Genomic DNA, 12,126 nt, shown 5'->3' on the forward strand with positions numbered 1-12,126 from the left:
ACGAGTAAGCTTAAGCGGCCTGATTCTAAAAGAAATAAGTCTTACTCCAACGTAATAAGGGTGTTTAAAATGTGGTGAACCTGAGCATTCCCACTGCCTACATCACTGCAGACCCATTCTACACTTTCATGGCTTTTAGACTTTTTCCCTTCCCCTCTCTACATTTAAAAAAAAATGCAAATCAGCATTCACACCAAAATCTAAGAACTGCCATTATCTTTTTTCTCAGAAAGGTTAGATGACACTTTGATGAAAGTCAAGCTAAGGTAAAATATACAGTTACACTGATGTAGAGACGAAAAGAAATACCAGCTGAAGATTTCTCTTCTTATTGTCTTTCTTCCCCTCTTTCCTTTTTTCCTTCCCTAAGTTTAAAATAACATTTAAATTCTTCCCTATGTTGCCAGAGAGCAGCTTACGTTGCCAAAATAAGTATCTAGGAACAGAAGCCAAAGCCTGTATTACTGTAAAATAACAGAAAGAGGTAACAAATAAGGTGTGCATAGACCATAACATCCCCAAATCCTTCCATATGTAGTCCAGCCCATAATGATCTCTCAACAGAGCATGTGATGAAGCATGAAAATTCCTGTCTTCTCATATCCATCTGCAAAGCCTTGTTTTAATTTTGCAGCTCATAAGATTTGTAGCACCATATCAGACATCCCTGTTCACTTTGCAGGCTGCAAACACCATAACTTGTGGATAGCTTCTTAAAGACATGATAATGACGTGCGCTTCCATAAAAACTACCCAAGGAAGTCACTTTCTTTCTTTCTTTTTTTTTTTTTTTATCTTCTGTCAATACCTCAGATATAACAAGGTGGTAATGATGGGGAAAGTGGATGTGTAAATAGTCATCACTGTGTATAAAGTGAAAATCAGACACAATACAGCCTAAAATAACTCTTTTTACCCTCTGGACTATAAGTTTGTCTGTGAATTTATTTTTATCACCTTTATTATTTTTTTAATAGCAAAATTTCTTTGAAAAAGAGAACAGACAAAAAATAAGAATATCCCTAAAAACGAAACAGGCCTTCATAAAGCTGCAACAATGCTAACCTTGTGCTCCTGGCTCAAGGCTGAGAATTATTGAACTGCGGCTCTGCCACTTGCTGCCCCAGTACAGGGCAATCCCTAACGATATGGGAGCGAGTACAAGTCCTCTGTACTCCCGGAGCAGTTTTATTTATGAAACTTCATGCTCTTGTTATAAAGGAAAGCATTTATTGCAACAGAAAGGAGTAACCCAGGGATCCATGGGGACATGAGGCTTCATAACCTTTGCTTTCTTAGACTGATTATCAGTTTAGAGGCATATTAGAGCTGACAGGGATCTCTTAGGAAAAGATAACACTATTTTTTTCTCCAAAGCGTCTGTGGGTAGATCCATACTTTTTCTGCAGACCTTACAAACATTCAGTATCAGTTGCTTCTACCTCATTTTTTAAAGATTTAATCCCTCATTTGAAGCTATCAGACTTTTAAAGCAAAGATCCCTCATGAGTGAAACTTTTGCCAGCGCTCTTTAAATAGGAGCACATTAAAAGCAAAGTTTTGACTCCTGGCACAGCGCCCTAGTGGCAAATGGCCTTCCCAGGGCTCTAACTCATCCAGGCTGGAACCTCCCCAGTGCTGTGGGTGGAGGTGGGGCTCGTGGAAGTGTTTGGAGAGGAAAGGCAGACCTTTCCTCCATCCAACACCCTCTAATGAAAAGCAATCTGCCCTTGGTCGAAACCTCTGAAAGAGGCTTGCTTTCTTCTTCCCAGCTTCCTTTTTATGGGAAAAAGGGAGTGATCAGCAGTGATGCAAACAGGAAAGGACTGCTCTCCAGAGAAGTGTGACTACTTTCATCTAATGATAATAGAGAAGACAAGCAATGTAGGCATTTATAAGAATTCGGAGCAAAATGCAATCCAGATTCTTCAACTGCATCCACTCAGTCAATCTCTTGCAAATTTGTCCCCTTCCGCTGGGAGGTGAAAATCAGTTATCAGCCCAGCGTTTCTGCATGGGCAGCACTTGTTCATCTGGATCTGAGGTGGGAAATCAGGGCTGTATGTTCCTTCACCAGCACTTTACTGGGGTAGTCCAGCATTAATTGTACGATTCATGAAGCATTACTCATCAGCTAGAGCACCCGGAATGAAACTGATCTACTTGCTTGTCTAGACACTGACATTATCTAAAGGAATGTGTATGGATAGAAGGGAGAAAAAACAAAAAACAGAAAGATGAAAGCATACCTTTCTGTGTTTGGGGTGTACCTTACACCTCAAGCACAACATGTAGCACAGTTTTAGCACTGCAACTTCTGTCAAACATTCTTGAAAATACTGGCACCTGAAGCCTGATACAGGGTTGCCCATTTAATTGCTACACCAGCACCCAGTACGTTTGGGAGTCTGGAAAGAAGATTCTTCCTTCTCTCCCCCCCAGATAAGTATTTTTTCACTGAGGAATAGAAGTTATTTATTGAAAAGTAAAAAAGCAAAATCAAATTAGAAGTTAAAAAAAAAAAGCTATACAAAAAACATCATCAAAAAAACAGAATATTTTACAAGAAATATGCCTCGATTCTCCTAACAAAGGTGAAAACAGCAACCAATTATTCAAACAGCAACTGCCACACTAGTGATGTTCCAGTGATGTCACAGTCTACCAGTTAAAAGCCAATGCTAACTAAGAAAAGCATCCATTATCCCAGGAAAGTAAAATCTATATTCCTACTGGAGATCCAGCATCCTTTATCAACTTCAGGTAACCATATTCCTCATCTGCTGGGACCTTTTCTATTAACTAGGCCAATTATACAATGAAATTGCTATTATATGCAAGTTCCAACCACTAGTAATTTCCATATATTGACACCATGTCTTGCCTATTTTTGTGAAATAATAAAAACGTGTCTGTGGGGAGATTTAGAGATCAAGGCTTAAGTCAGAAAGTCAAGAACTAAAATACAGAACCTTCCCTGAAAGTTCAAGAGTTGGACCTGAACTGCAGGCTAAGACAGAGCTGTCTCTGAAGCCAGATTCATTTTCAGTGACTTCTGGTGTTTGCCGGAATGGCATCTGCATGTTTTCTGCACTAACAAAGGTGTAGTTCAAGTGGCAAAAAATACTAAAGTAATTTTTTATGCCTTCTGAAGCCTAATTCACATTTACAGCCAAACATAGCAGCTATATCATACTATGGTGATACACGACTACATTTTTTTATTGCTTAGTTTTTTTTCTCTAAAATCCCCAAATTGTAGAAGTAACCTAACCTATTATCACTTGTACGCGCTCAGCGAAGCTAAATGAGAGAAAAAAATTACAGCCCACGTGATTTTTTGTGACAAAATACTATTATCCCCTGGTGAATTTGCACATCCTTTCACAGATTTCTCCATATATATTTCCCAATATGGAACAGTGCATCTTTTTCCTCCTTTAAATGTCATGCCCACTTCTTCCACACTGCCAGTCAAAAAGCAGCTGACTATGAGTGGTGGATTGCCTTGAAACTACAACAGCGCAAGTGATTAACTTTTATCATATCCTTTTCCCTCCATATCTTCAGACAGTATTAATTTGTGTGTAAATTAGTAAGCTAAACATGTGGAAGCACAACTCCAGGGAACTAAATTTCACGTTATTCTAGAAAGTTTGTTTGAGGAAAATGCACCTTCTCCCCCAGCCTTGGACACTGCAGAGCCTTGCTTGCTTGCCTGCCTTTTGGATAGAAAATTTTGTCAAAACGGTGTTTTTCCAATGTTGAAGACACAAGCAGTGTGTTTAAGAGCTACCAGAGCTACAGGAGTGTAATCACAGTGATGGGCACTGGCTGGCAGGCTCCTCAGGGCTGCACGACAGCAACCATTTAACAGCACGCTAGTATCCAGTCACAGTCAAAGGCTTTGGGTCTCTTATTTAACACGGTATAAGTAGATTCGCAGGTCAAAATGACTGACAAGACATCTGATATGAAATACCCCTGGTTAAACAACTAATAATAGCAATAAAAACAAGTAATAAGTGACACCTAAGGTCTTACTTACCATAAATTCCCGTTGAAATGCAGGGGAATGCCTGTAAAACAAATGAAAGAACAAACATCAGCGGGATTTGTTTTCTGAACTTTTTATCAAAAACTGAGTATATTTTTAAGTGCCTGTTTTTCAACACCCAGCAATTATATATTGGAGACTTCACTGTTACAGCATTCACTCCACAGGCATTTTCATGTCATTATATGAAACATATTCCATATGTTTTCCTTGCTGCTAAGTTAATAAAGCCATATTCTTTTTCTCATCTCAAGCTATCAGCAACATTTGAACCAAGAATCATTATTAAAACTCCCTTTTGAGCTAAAAATTATCACCATGAGCTGAAAATTAATGCCATGAGCTAGTATGGTAGAAGAAAGTTGTATTCTTTGGATAGAGTTAGACCATGTTTCTTCAGTGGTGAAGTAACCTTGGCCAGCTTAAACCCTGCCCTCCCCTGCCTCTTGGCCACGACCTGGTTCACTACAACCTCCCCTTTTATTTCAGAGCTTCTTTTTTCACCTCGGTTCTTTCAACCACAAGGTATATGATGCTACCCAACATACAGTTTCACTGGTACAGGTCAGGTGTGCCAACCGGTACAGAGAGAGGAATCAGAAAGTGATGGGCAAAAAGAAATTTTGGGGGCCAGCTTGGACACCAAAGAAAATCATGCAGCAAAAAATCATTACACTGTGCTATAAAGAGCAGCAATTTACATTTCTCCTAACTGTAAGCCTTGTCTAGAGATTTGCATTTCCAAGAGTCAGACTCAGCCTTCCACCAGAAGAAACCCAAGCTGTACTAGCGACATGGTTTCACCAGAGAGACAATTTTCTTTGTGTGCCGCTGATATGTGATATCACCTTTGCCTCCCACCTCCGGACTGACAGCAAACACAGCTCCAAGGTACAAGAGCACCTGGAACAGGAGTCTCAAATATCCACCCTCAGGCTTGCTCCAGATCCCCTGGCGATGAGTCATCATACAAAAGAAAGGAATTCTTTAATCACACAGGAAAACATTATTCAAAGCTAATGCTTGCTTTATATTTAACCAGGGAATTAATTAGGGAATGGTGATTAAGAAAGGAGAGGTCTAATGGAAAGAATACAGCCTTCCCCTCCCCTCTGAAAATACTTAAGTAAAATAAAGTGGGGGAGAATTATAGTCTCACTCCTTCTCACAACCACGATGACTTACATCCTGAAAAATACTTAGCTTTGTAGTTTGTACCCAATAAATCAGCCCTTTAAGGAAATGAGGAATGGAATAGAAAAAAAATGCATATGGTTACAGAGCTCAGGCTGAGGTGGCAATGGGCACTCCAGCAATGAGAGACAAAAATGATGATTTTGACCAGTTTGGCAAGAGATTTTAAAATGCACCAGCACTGTAGTTCCACGTGCTGAGAGAAAATTGCTCCAAACAAGTGCTTTGCTCTCGATTTTTTTTGCACAACTCAAGTAATGCACATGCTTTAGATACTCCTACCAGTCAAAGGGAATGAGAAAGGGAGGGTTCAAGTTCCTGCTCTTGCACCATACCTAACTCTGGGCACAGGGAAACAGCTCTCCAGCACCCCTGAAGTCCCATCAGCCCCACAGCTCCTTGGGCTCCACCACACAGGGATGCAGCACCACCAATTCAAATACGCATGCGGATACACAGCCACTGTTGTTGGGGCCATAGGGCCACCAGCATGCACTGGTGAGACTTCAGAGAACAACTGAGGTTGGAAGGGACCTCTGGAGGCCATCAGGTCCAACCCCTGCTCCAGAAGGGCCACCTACAACCGGCACCCAGCTGCAGTGTCCGCTGGGGCCCCTGGAGCTGAGTGCTAAAGGGGAAGCCTGCAGACTGCAGGTAACTGGGCTTCCTTTTGAGCTCTGCTCAGGGAAAAGGAGATTAAACAGAGTTGCATTTTGGCATTACTACATGACAGATGCTTATCGCATTTCCCCATCTTCCTTCACAGAATATACTGCTCTGAGGCTGTTTAGCAAGCTTCAGCTAGCAATTTGCGCTGTGCATGTTTCTTAATACCTATTTTAAAATTACTGCATAGACGCATCATAATCATTACCTTGCTTTCAGTTTCTATCGTGTACCTTAAATATATGTGAGAGAAGCTAAAAGATTGTGTAAAATCCTATCAAGTGTCTTCCAAATACCAGCCTGTGCCATAACTTAGGTGAACTCTGCCCTCTCCCTCATTGAGAGATGATCATCGCATATAACCAGCAGATGTAATTTCATAAAATATGACAGCGCTTTTATTCATTCAAGAAAGGCCCGTGCCTCAGATCGCATATCAACTATGTTTCCTCTTGGCTCCTAGGGAGACAATTTAGTCTAGATGCCAGGTTGAAATTACTGGCAGAGCAGTAATGGGGAACTCACAGCATGGATATCAACATACTACAATATTTGGCTGATGGACAAAAGATGTTAAGGTTTCTAACCTTTTCTGTGCATAATATCTTAATTATATATTTGATTTCAATAAAAAATCCAATTTCACAGTAGGAAACGTTCATTCCTATTACCACAATAAAATGTTCCTCATCTTAATTTGTTGCCAGTAACTGCTATTTATTGACTAACCTTTAATTTCTTTACTACCGAAATAGTGTTTGCTTTACTTGGGGGCTAATAAGCAATGCTACCCTGACAGCACTCAAAACGGTTTCAGCTCTGGAGTAAAACACAAGTAATAATGGCAAGAGCTTCCTACTCTGCTGCTGCCATCATCTAGAGAAAGAGGCCAAATTAAATCAGCTGTGTGAATACTGCAAGACTGAAATTGATTTAATTCCTGTAGGAGAGGATGTGGGCACTCAGCCTCTGGTACTTTCTAATCTAATGTTTCTTTACTAAGGCTACAGCTAGCAGCACTAATTAGGCTGAAACATAATGCAGTTTCATGAGGAAAATTTACAATAGTCACCATGTGGAGGTTAAGTTGGACTCTCAGAGATTTAAGTGAGAGAGACCTGGGTATTTAAATACTTAAGGGCTTGTCTACAACAAGGGGTACTATCTCACACTGAGCCGCAATGTATTAACTGTTATACCTTAGATGCACACAATCGCCACGTCTACATGAGCAGATACCTCCCACTGCAGGCCTAATAATTGCTTCCACAGAGCAAGAACTTTCTTTAAATTAAGTGCTCAGCATTCTGCTTGGGCATCCCAGGGTCATTTCTGCCACAACAGAGCCCCACACTAGGTAAATACTTTTCTCCCAGGACACACACAGCAGACAAAAATAATATCAAAGACAAACTGAGCTTTCTCTGATTTCAGTGCATCACCTCACGAAGTGCACTAAATAACATTCATCTTTGAAAGTCATTTCTTCATGCAGAATCCTTCATTACCAGATCTTCACAAATAATTCATGACGTTTTTTAAGAAGTCCTTGTTTTTACCAACATTGCAGGTAGAAACATGTTTCTTTTTAATATGTAGTTGTTCAGTGAAGTCAAAATTTCTCAATATCTCTGGGTTGAAGATTACACTGTTACACAAAACACCAACACAAGCTTCTCCAACGAGTTCAAGGCAACAAACATTCCCTCAGATGGAAAAAAATGTTTGGCCTTACGCTTTTTACTTGGGACTTTTTTCTTGGCCAGTCTCCTTGCTAGCTGGGGCCTATGACAGCACCGCAGAAAACCCTCCACCTGAGCCTGGGGACATTCAAACATTACTGTTCTCAGCATAGCAGCCTGGAGGAGCAGAAGGGGACCAGAAACAAAGCAAAGTCACTCCATGTATCCTGAGCAATCTGGGACCTGAGCTTACAGACATTTTGCTGGCAGAGGTGCAGGTAACCAACATTGGGTAAAGGTGTATTCAGCAAGCAGCTTGCTCCTTTGCCATCTCTAGAAGCTGCATCTTCACCTTCCTCTTCTTTTCCACAATCTGAAGTAGCAGCCAGCCTTTGCTTGATTAACATGATGCCTTCCTGTATCAGCTCAAGCTGGGTTTCTTCCCTTCCCCTCCCACCTTCCCCCAGAGCCTTGTGAAGCCTCATGTGCTCCTGAGCTGCCTGCTTTTATCTCCTTGAGACACTGCTAGGAGTTATCCACTCAGAGCCTCTCTTCTGAACCTCCTCTCCTTCCCCCCCACCCTTTTTTTTTTTCCAGCAAGTGGGAGGTTGCCCTGGGTTTTGGCTTTGAGCACTGCACCAGTGCAATTTTATTCTCCACGGTGGCCAAGAAAATGATATGCAGCCTGTTTTTTATGGACCAAACATAATTAAACTTACCTTCCACTTTGAAATACTGTCCCTACAGAGTCTTCACAATTGTGGAAGCACTAACATCCAATGCCAAAGAGACCCGAAGCTCCAAAAACCTAAGTGCCAAAACACTTGCCATGTCTGAAACATGCCTGAATCCTGGCTTCAACAGGAGGAGGATGCACCGTCCTGCCACTCAGAGGACCTGACCCCAAACTCAGCCAACCTGTGCTCTAATTGCCTCAAAGGGCTTCTTTATTAATAAATAATAATAGTAATAATAAGTTGGACCCAAGTTTTTGTCTTCCAGCTTCCTTCATTCACACCAAAATATGAGAGTAAGATAAGCTCCTCCGTGTAGTACACATTCTTGTCTTAAAAGGAGCATGGCAAGCACCTTTGCTAGATTGTTTGTTGTACGGTTGGTGATTGCCTCATGAGCTGAAGTGGCAGAGGAGTGGGCAGAGAGAAAATTGCTTGTTTATGAGGAGCCCTGACAACCCTGCTCTGCCGTGATTCACTAGGGTGAATGCCAGAGGAACTCTGCAGAAGCAAAGCAGAGGATTGCAAGGGAAAGCTGCCTATGCTACAACAAGCTCTGCTGCATAGATTTAAAGTAGTAAAATGGGACTTTTCACACCTTAAGTTCCCATGTGTATTATAAAAGAGTTCACTGTAAATATAGTATTTGTAATAACTTCATAGAACATCACAGATTAATAATGTTCTTGTTTCCTTGTCACTTATCTACCCCTATAACACTTCCTGTACACCTAAAAAAATGCGTTTACTGCCTAAATCCTATGCTTTCTACCAGAAAAAAAAAAAAGTCTAGATAGGATACTATGAATATCCTTCGACACACATATGCAACAGCTCTTTGGGATTGTATCACAGCATTACAAAGTGCTGTTACCAGGACTATGGCACAGTACTATGAAAGCTAAACCACAACGTAAACTAATTTAAAGGATATCAATCGTTTGAGGAATTAATCATTTATATTCACTACAAAATTTTATGATTCAAATGTAGTAGGTGGTGAAGAGATGTGTGTGTGTGGGGGGGAATACAGCATAACACATTTATAATTCAGAGCACTTGGTCAGGGTGCCACAAAGGCAGGGAGTGTACAGGACCTCAGCCAGGAAATGCAAGGATGGAAAAGAGCTCTGCATGGCTGGACATAAGGCTGTTCTTCATGTTCCTTTTTTGGCTGGCAAAGTGTAGTTCCTAACCATTCAGTATTGCTGACATTTAGGGATGAATTGTGGTTGCAGAGCTGGACTATGAAGTGGCAGAGAAAGCACGGTCCTGGATGAACTTAGAGAAAACCTTTCCATTCTTTCAGAGGCAGCAAATGACATTTAAGCCACCAGTTGGCATGTGCTCCAAACCCAGTGCAATCTTTATTTTGGATGTACAAGCAGAGGGACTGAAAACCGGAAACCCCGCAAGCTCATCCGTACTCATCATGGCAGTGTCCCCTTGGACAGCTGGCATGCACAAGCCTACCATCAGGCATGCACGGAGGTACCACCTACCTGCTGCAGCCCACTCCCCCCAGTATTTCAGTGCCACAATAACACCCAGTACACCTTCTTTTGATTAAACAGCAGAGACTTTGACTCTGGTTTATATCCTTAGCTTGGCTTTCTGGTAAAATGCTTACAGCTACTTGTTTTAGTGGTTAGGAACCGATGAGCATGCAAGGCTAGACCTTGCCTGGTCTCCCTTTTACGACGACTGTGAATACATCCCTGCCACAACCGTATTTCCCGAGGGCTCTGGAGAGGACAAAGAAAACCAAATTGCACACAGCCATACTGCAATGCTGACAGCTCTGTTATGCAGACACTGACTTGTGGTATGCAACTTCACAGGGCATCCATCACCTATGCCCACAGTTCGACAGGAGGATAATCTATAGAGCTCCAGGACAGCACGAGGGATGTAAGCACGCTAGCTGGCCAGTTCATCAGGCAATGAGAGTTAACAACAGAACCACTGCTCCTTTCCCCTTGCCATGACCAGTCTGCCTCTACTTAACTTTTCCAAGTCTAAACAGTCTGAATCCAGTTGTACCATCATTTTCCAGTGAGCATCAACTAACTTCAGCATCAGCCACACTGCCACTCCTGTTGGTCAGCCAAAGCTCCTTTGAAAATGAGTGCCTTACATGCTCCTCTTCAGGATTCCATACTCCATAAAATCACATAACTCCAAAAAGCACCTAAATCTAGAAACTTCAAGGCCTCTTGTACCTACTAAGCTGCACAAATTATTCACAGGGTAAATACACGCATATTTAAGATAGCAGTAACATCAAGCATTGAGAGTCAGATTTCCACTAGTTTTAATAGAAGGACTAAATTTGTAAACCAAACCATTTCACAAGCCACTAATTATAACACTATTCGGTCGCCTTTTAAAAACCGTTATGTTACTATTTGGAAAAAAATAGAAAAACTTATGTTATTTCCCAGTCTCAATCTCCAGTCATAAATTCTATAGTTGTCATAATTCTGAACTGTAATTTAATGAACAACAAATTTTGCAAATTACTATCATTCAGAGAAGACCTATTAACAAAACTCTAATGCAGTTTCCTATACTGAAAATGAAGAGAAGAAATTAAGTGGAAGAACTGAGTATGAGAACATTTAAACTCAGTTTTCATTATAGACCATATTAGCATGTTTATTAATCTGTCTTTAAAGAACACAAAAGTAATCATTGCCTCAAAAAAAAAATTGAAATGTTCTTTTGAATATGGCAGATCACATTTAAACCTCCACGCTTTCATACGAGCTTCCTCATTCACAGAGGAAATATCCTCAAAGGTTAGTGATAACTGAGAGAAGATGCTTGTCAAGGAAACAGAGCTGAAGTTCAGATCCAGTCCCAACGTGAATCATCCTCTCTGTACCAGGTATCTAAATTCTTCTGTGCACCTCCATTTACCAAAATGTAAGTCAATATCACACAATCAAAGTACAGCTGGCTTAGATAATGATACATGGCAGTGATTAAAATCTAACAGCTGGATTGCAAATGTTTATTGATAGATGGGACCTGTCCCAAAACTACTGAAAGCTGACTGAACGGCTCCTACTTAGTAAAAATGACTTGCAACAAGCATGTAGAGAGCTTCACCATAACTCAGGAGATCACAGAAATCCACAACAGTGTTTGAGTTTTTCCAAGATCACCACAAGTTTCTTCTGACCCTACTCAGACTGCTCCATACAAATATTCACCACAAATATAGGCTGCATGAAAAGCTACGGTCTATTTATACAAAAGCACAGTTGCTGAAAGAGGCCACCTGAGAGGCTAAACAGGCCGAAAGAATACCTTTAATGTTTCCTGTAAACAAGACCAGAGGCTGTGGGGGAGGATTTTCCTTTTATGACCTGCTTGCCACAAAAGCAGCAATGCAAATCAAGTGACAATTTTGTTTATTTTTTTACTTAAATAATTGCAAACCTCAACAAAAGAACATTCAGTCAACAGTGAGAATGGGGGGGGGGGGGGGGGGGGGGGGGAAGAGGAGCCACCATGAAAATTTACAAACGATTTTTAGCAGCTGTGTATTCTAACTTTATATGAATTTAAAATAGATTTTTGAAGACATTGAAACCAGCTGCTAAAGTGATCTATGCAAAACTGTACAGCATTACAGTTACTGAAACAGAGTGGAATCTATTTAAGGAGATACACTACTTGAGGATTCTCACCAGATTTTTATTTAGATAATTTGAAATCCATTATTTTTCAAAAAATAAAAACAATAGCTCAAATTAACTACCTAGATCAAGATCTGGACTGAAAA

At 40.8% G+C, this 12,126-nt stretch overlaps 1 protein-coding gene across 2 annotated transcripts in view; it reads right to left on the bottom strand.

Annotated features, from left to right (window-relative positions):
• MACROD2 (mono-ADP ribosylhydrolase 2) overlaps nucleotides 1-12,126 on the bottom strand; it is an 861,356-nt gene that overhangs the window by 277,324 nt on the left and 571,906 nt on the right. For both annotated transcript variants that reach the window (XM_035553017.1, XM_035553016.1), the window contains exon 7: nucleotides 4,049-4,079. In XM_035553017.1, the coding sequence (XP_035408910.1) occupies nucleotides 4,049-4,079 (31 nt within the window). The remainder of the gene's footprint in view (nucleotides 1-4,048; nucleotides 4,080-12,126) is intronic.

The sequence above is a fragment of the Cygnus atratus genome, chromosome 3, assembly GCF_013377495.2.
Source record: "Cygnus atratus isolate AKBS03 ecotype Queensland, Australia chromosome 3, CAtr_DNAZoo_HiC_assembly, whole genome shotgun sequence".
NCBI classification, from domain to species: Eukaryota; Metazoa; Chordata; class Aves; order Anseriformes; family Anatidae; genus Cygnus; species Cygnus atratus.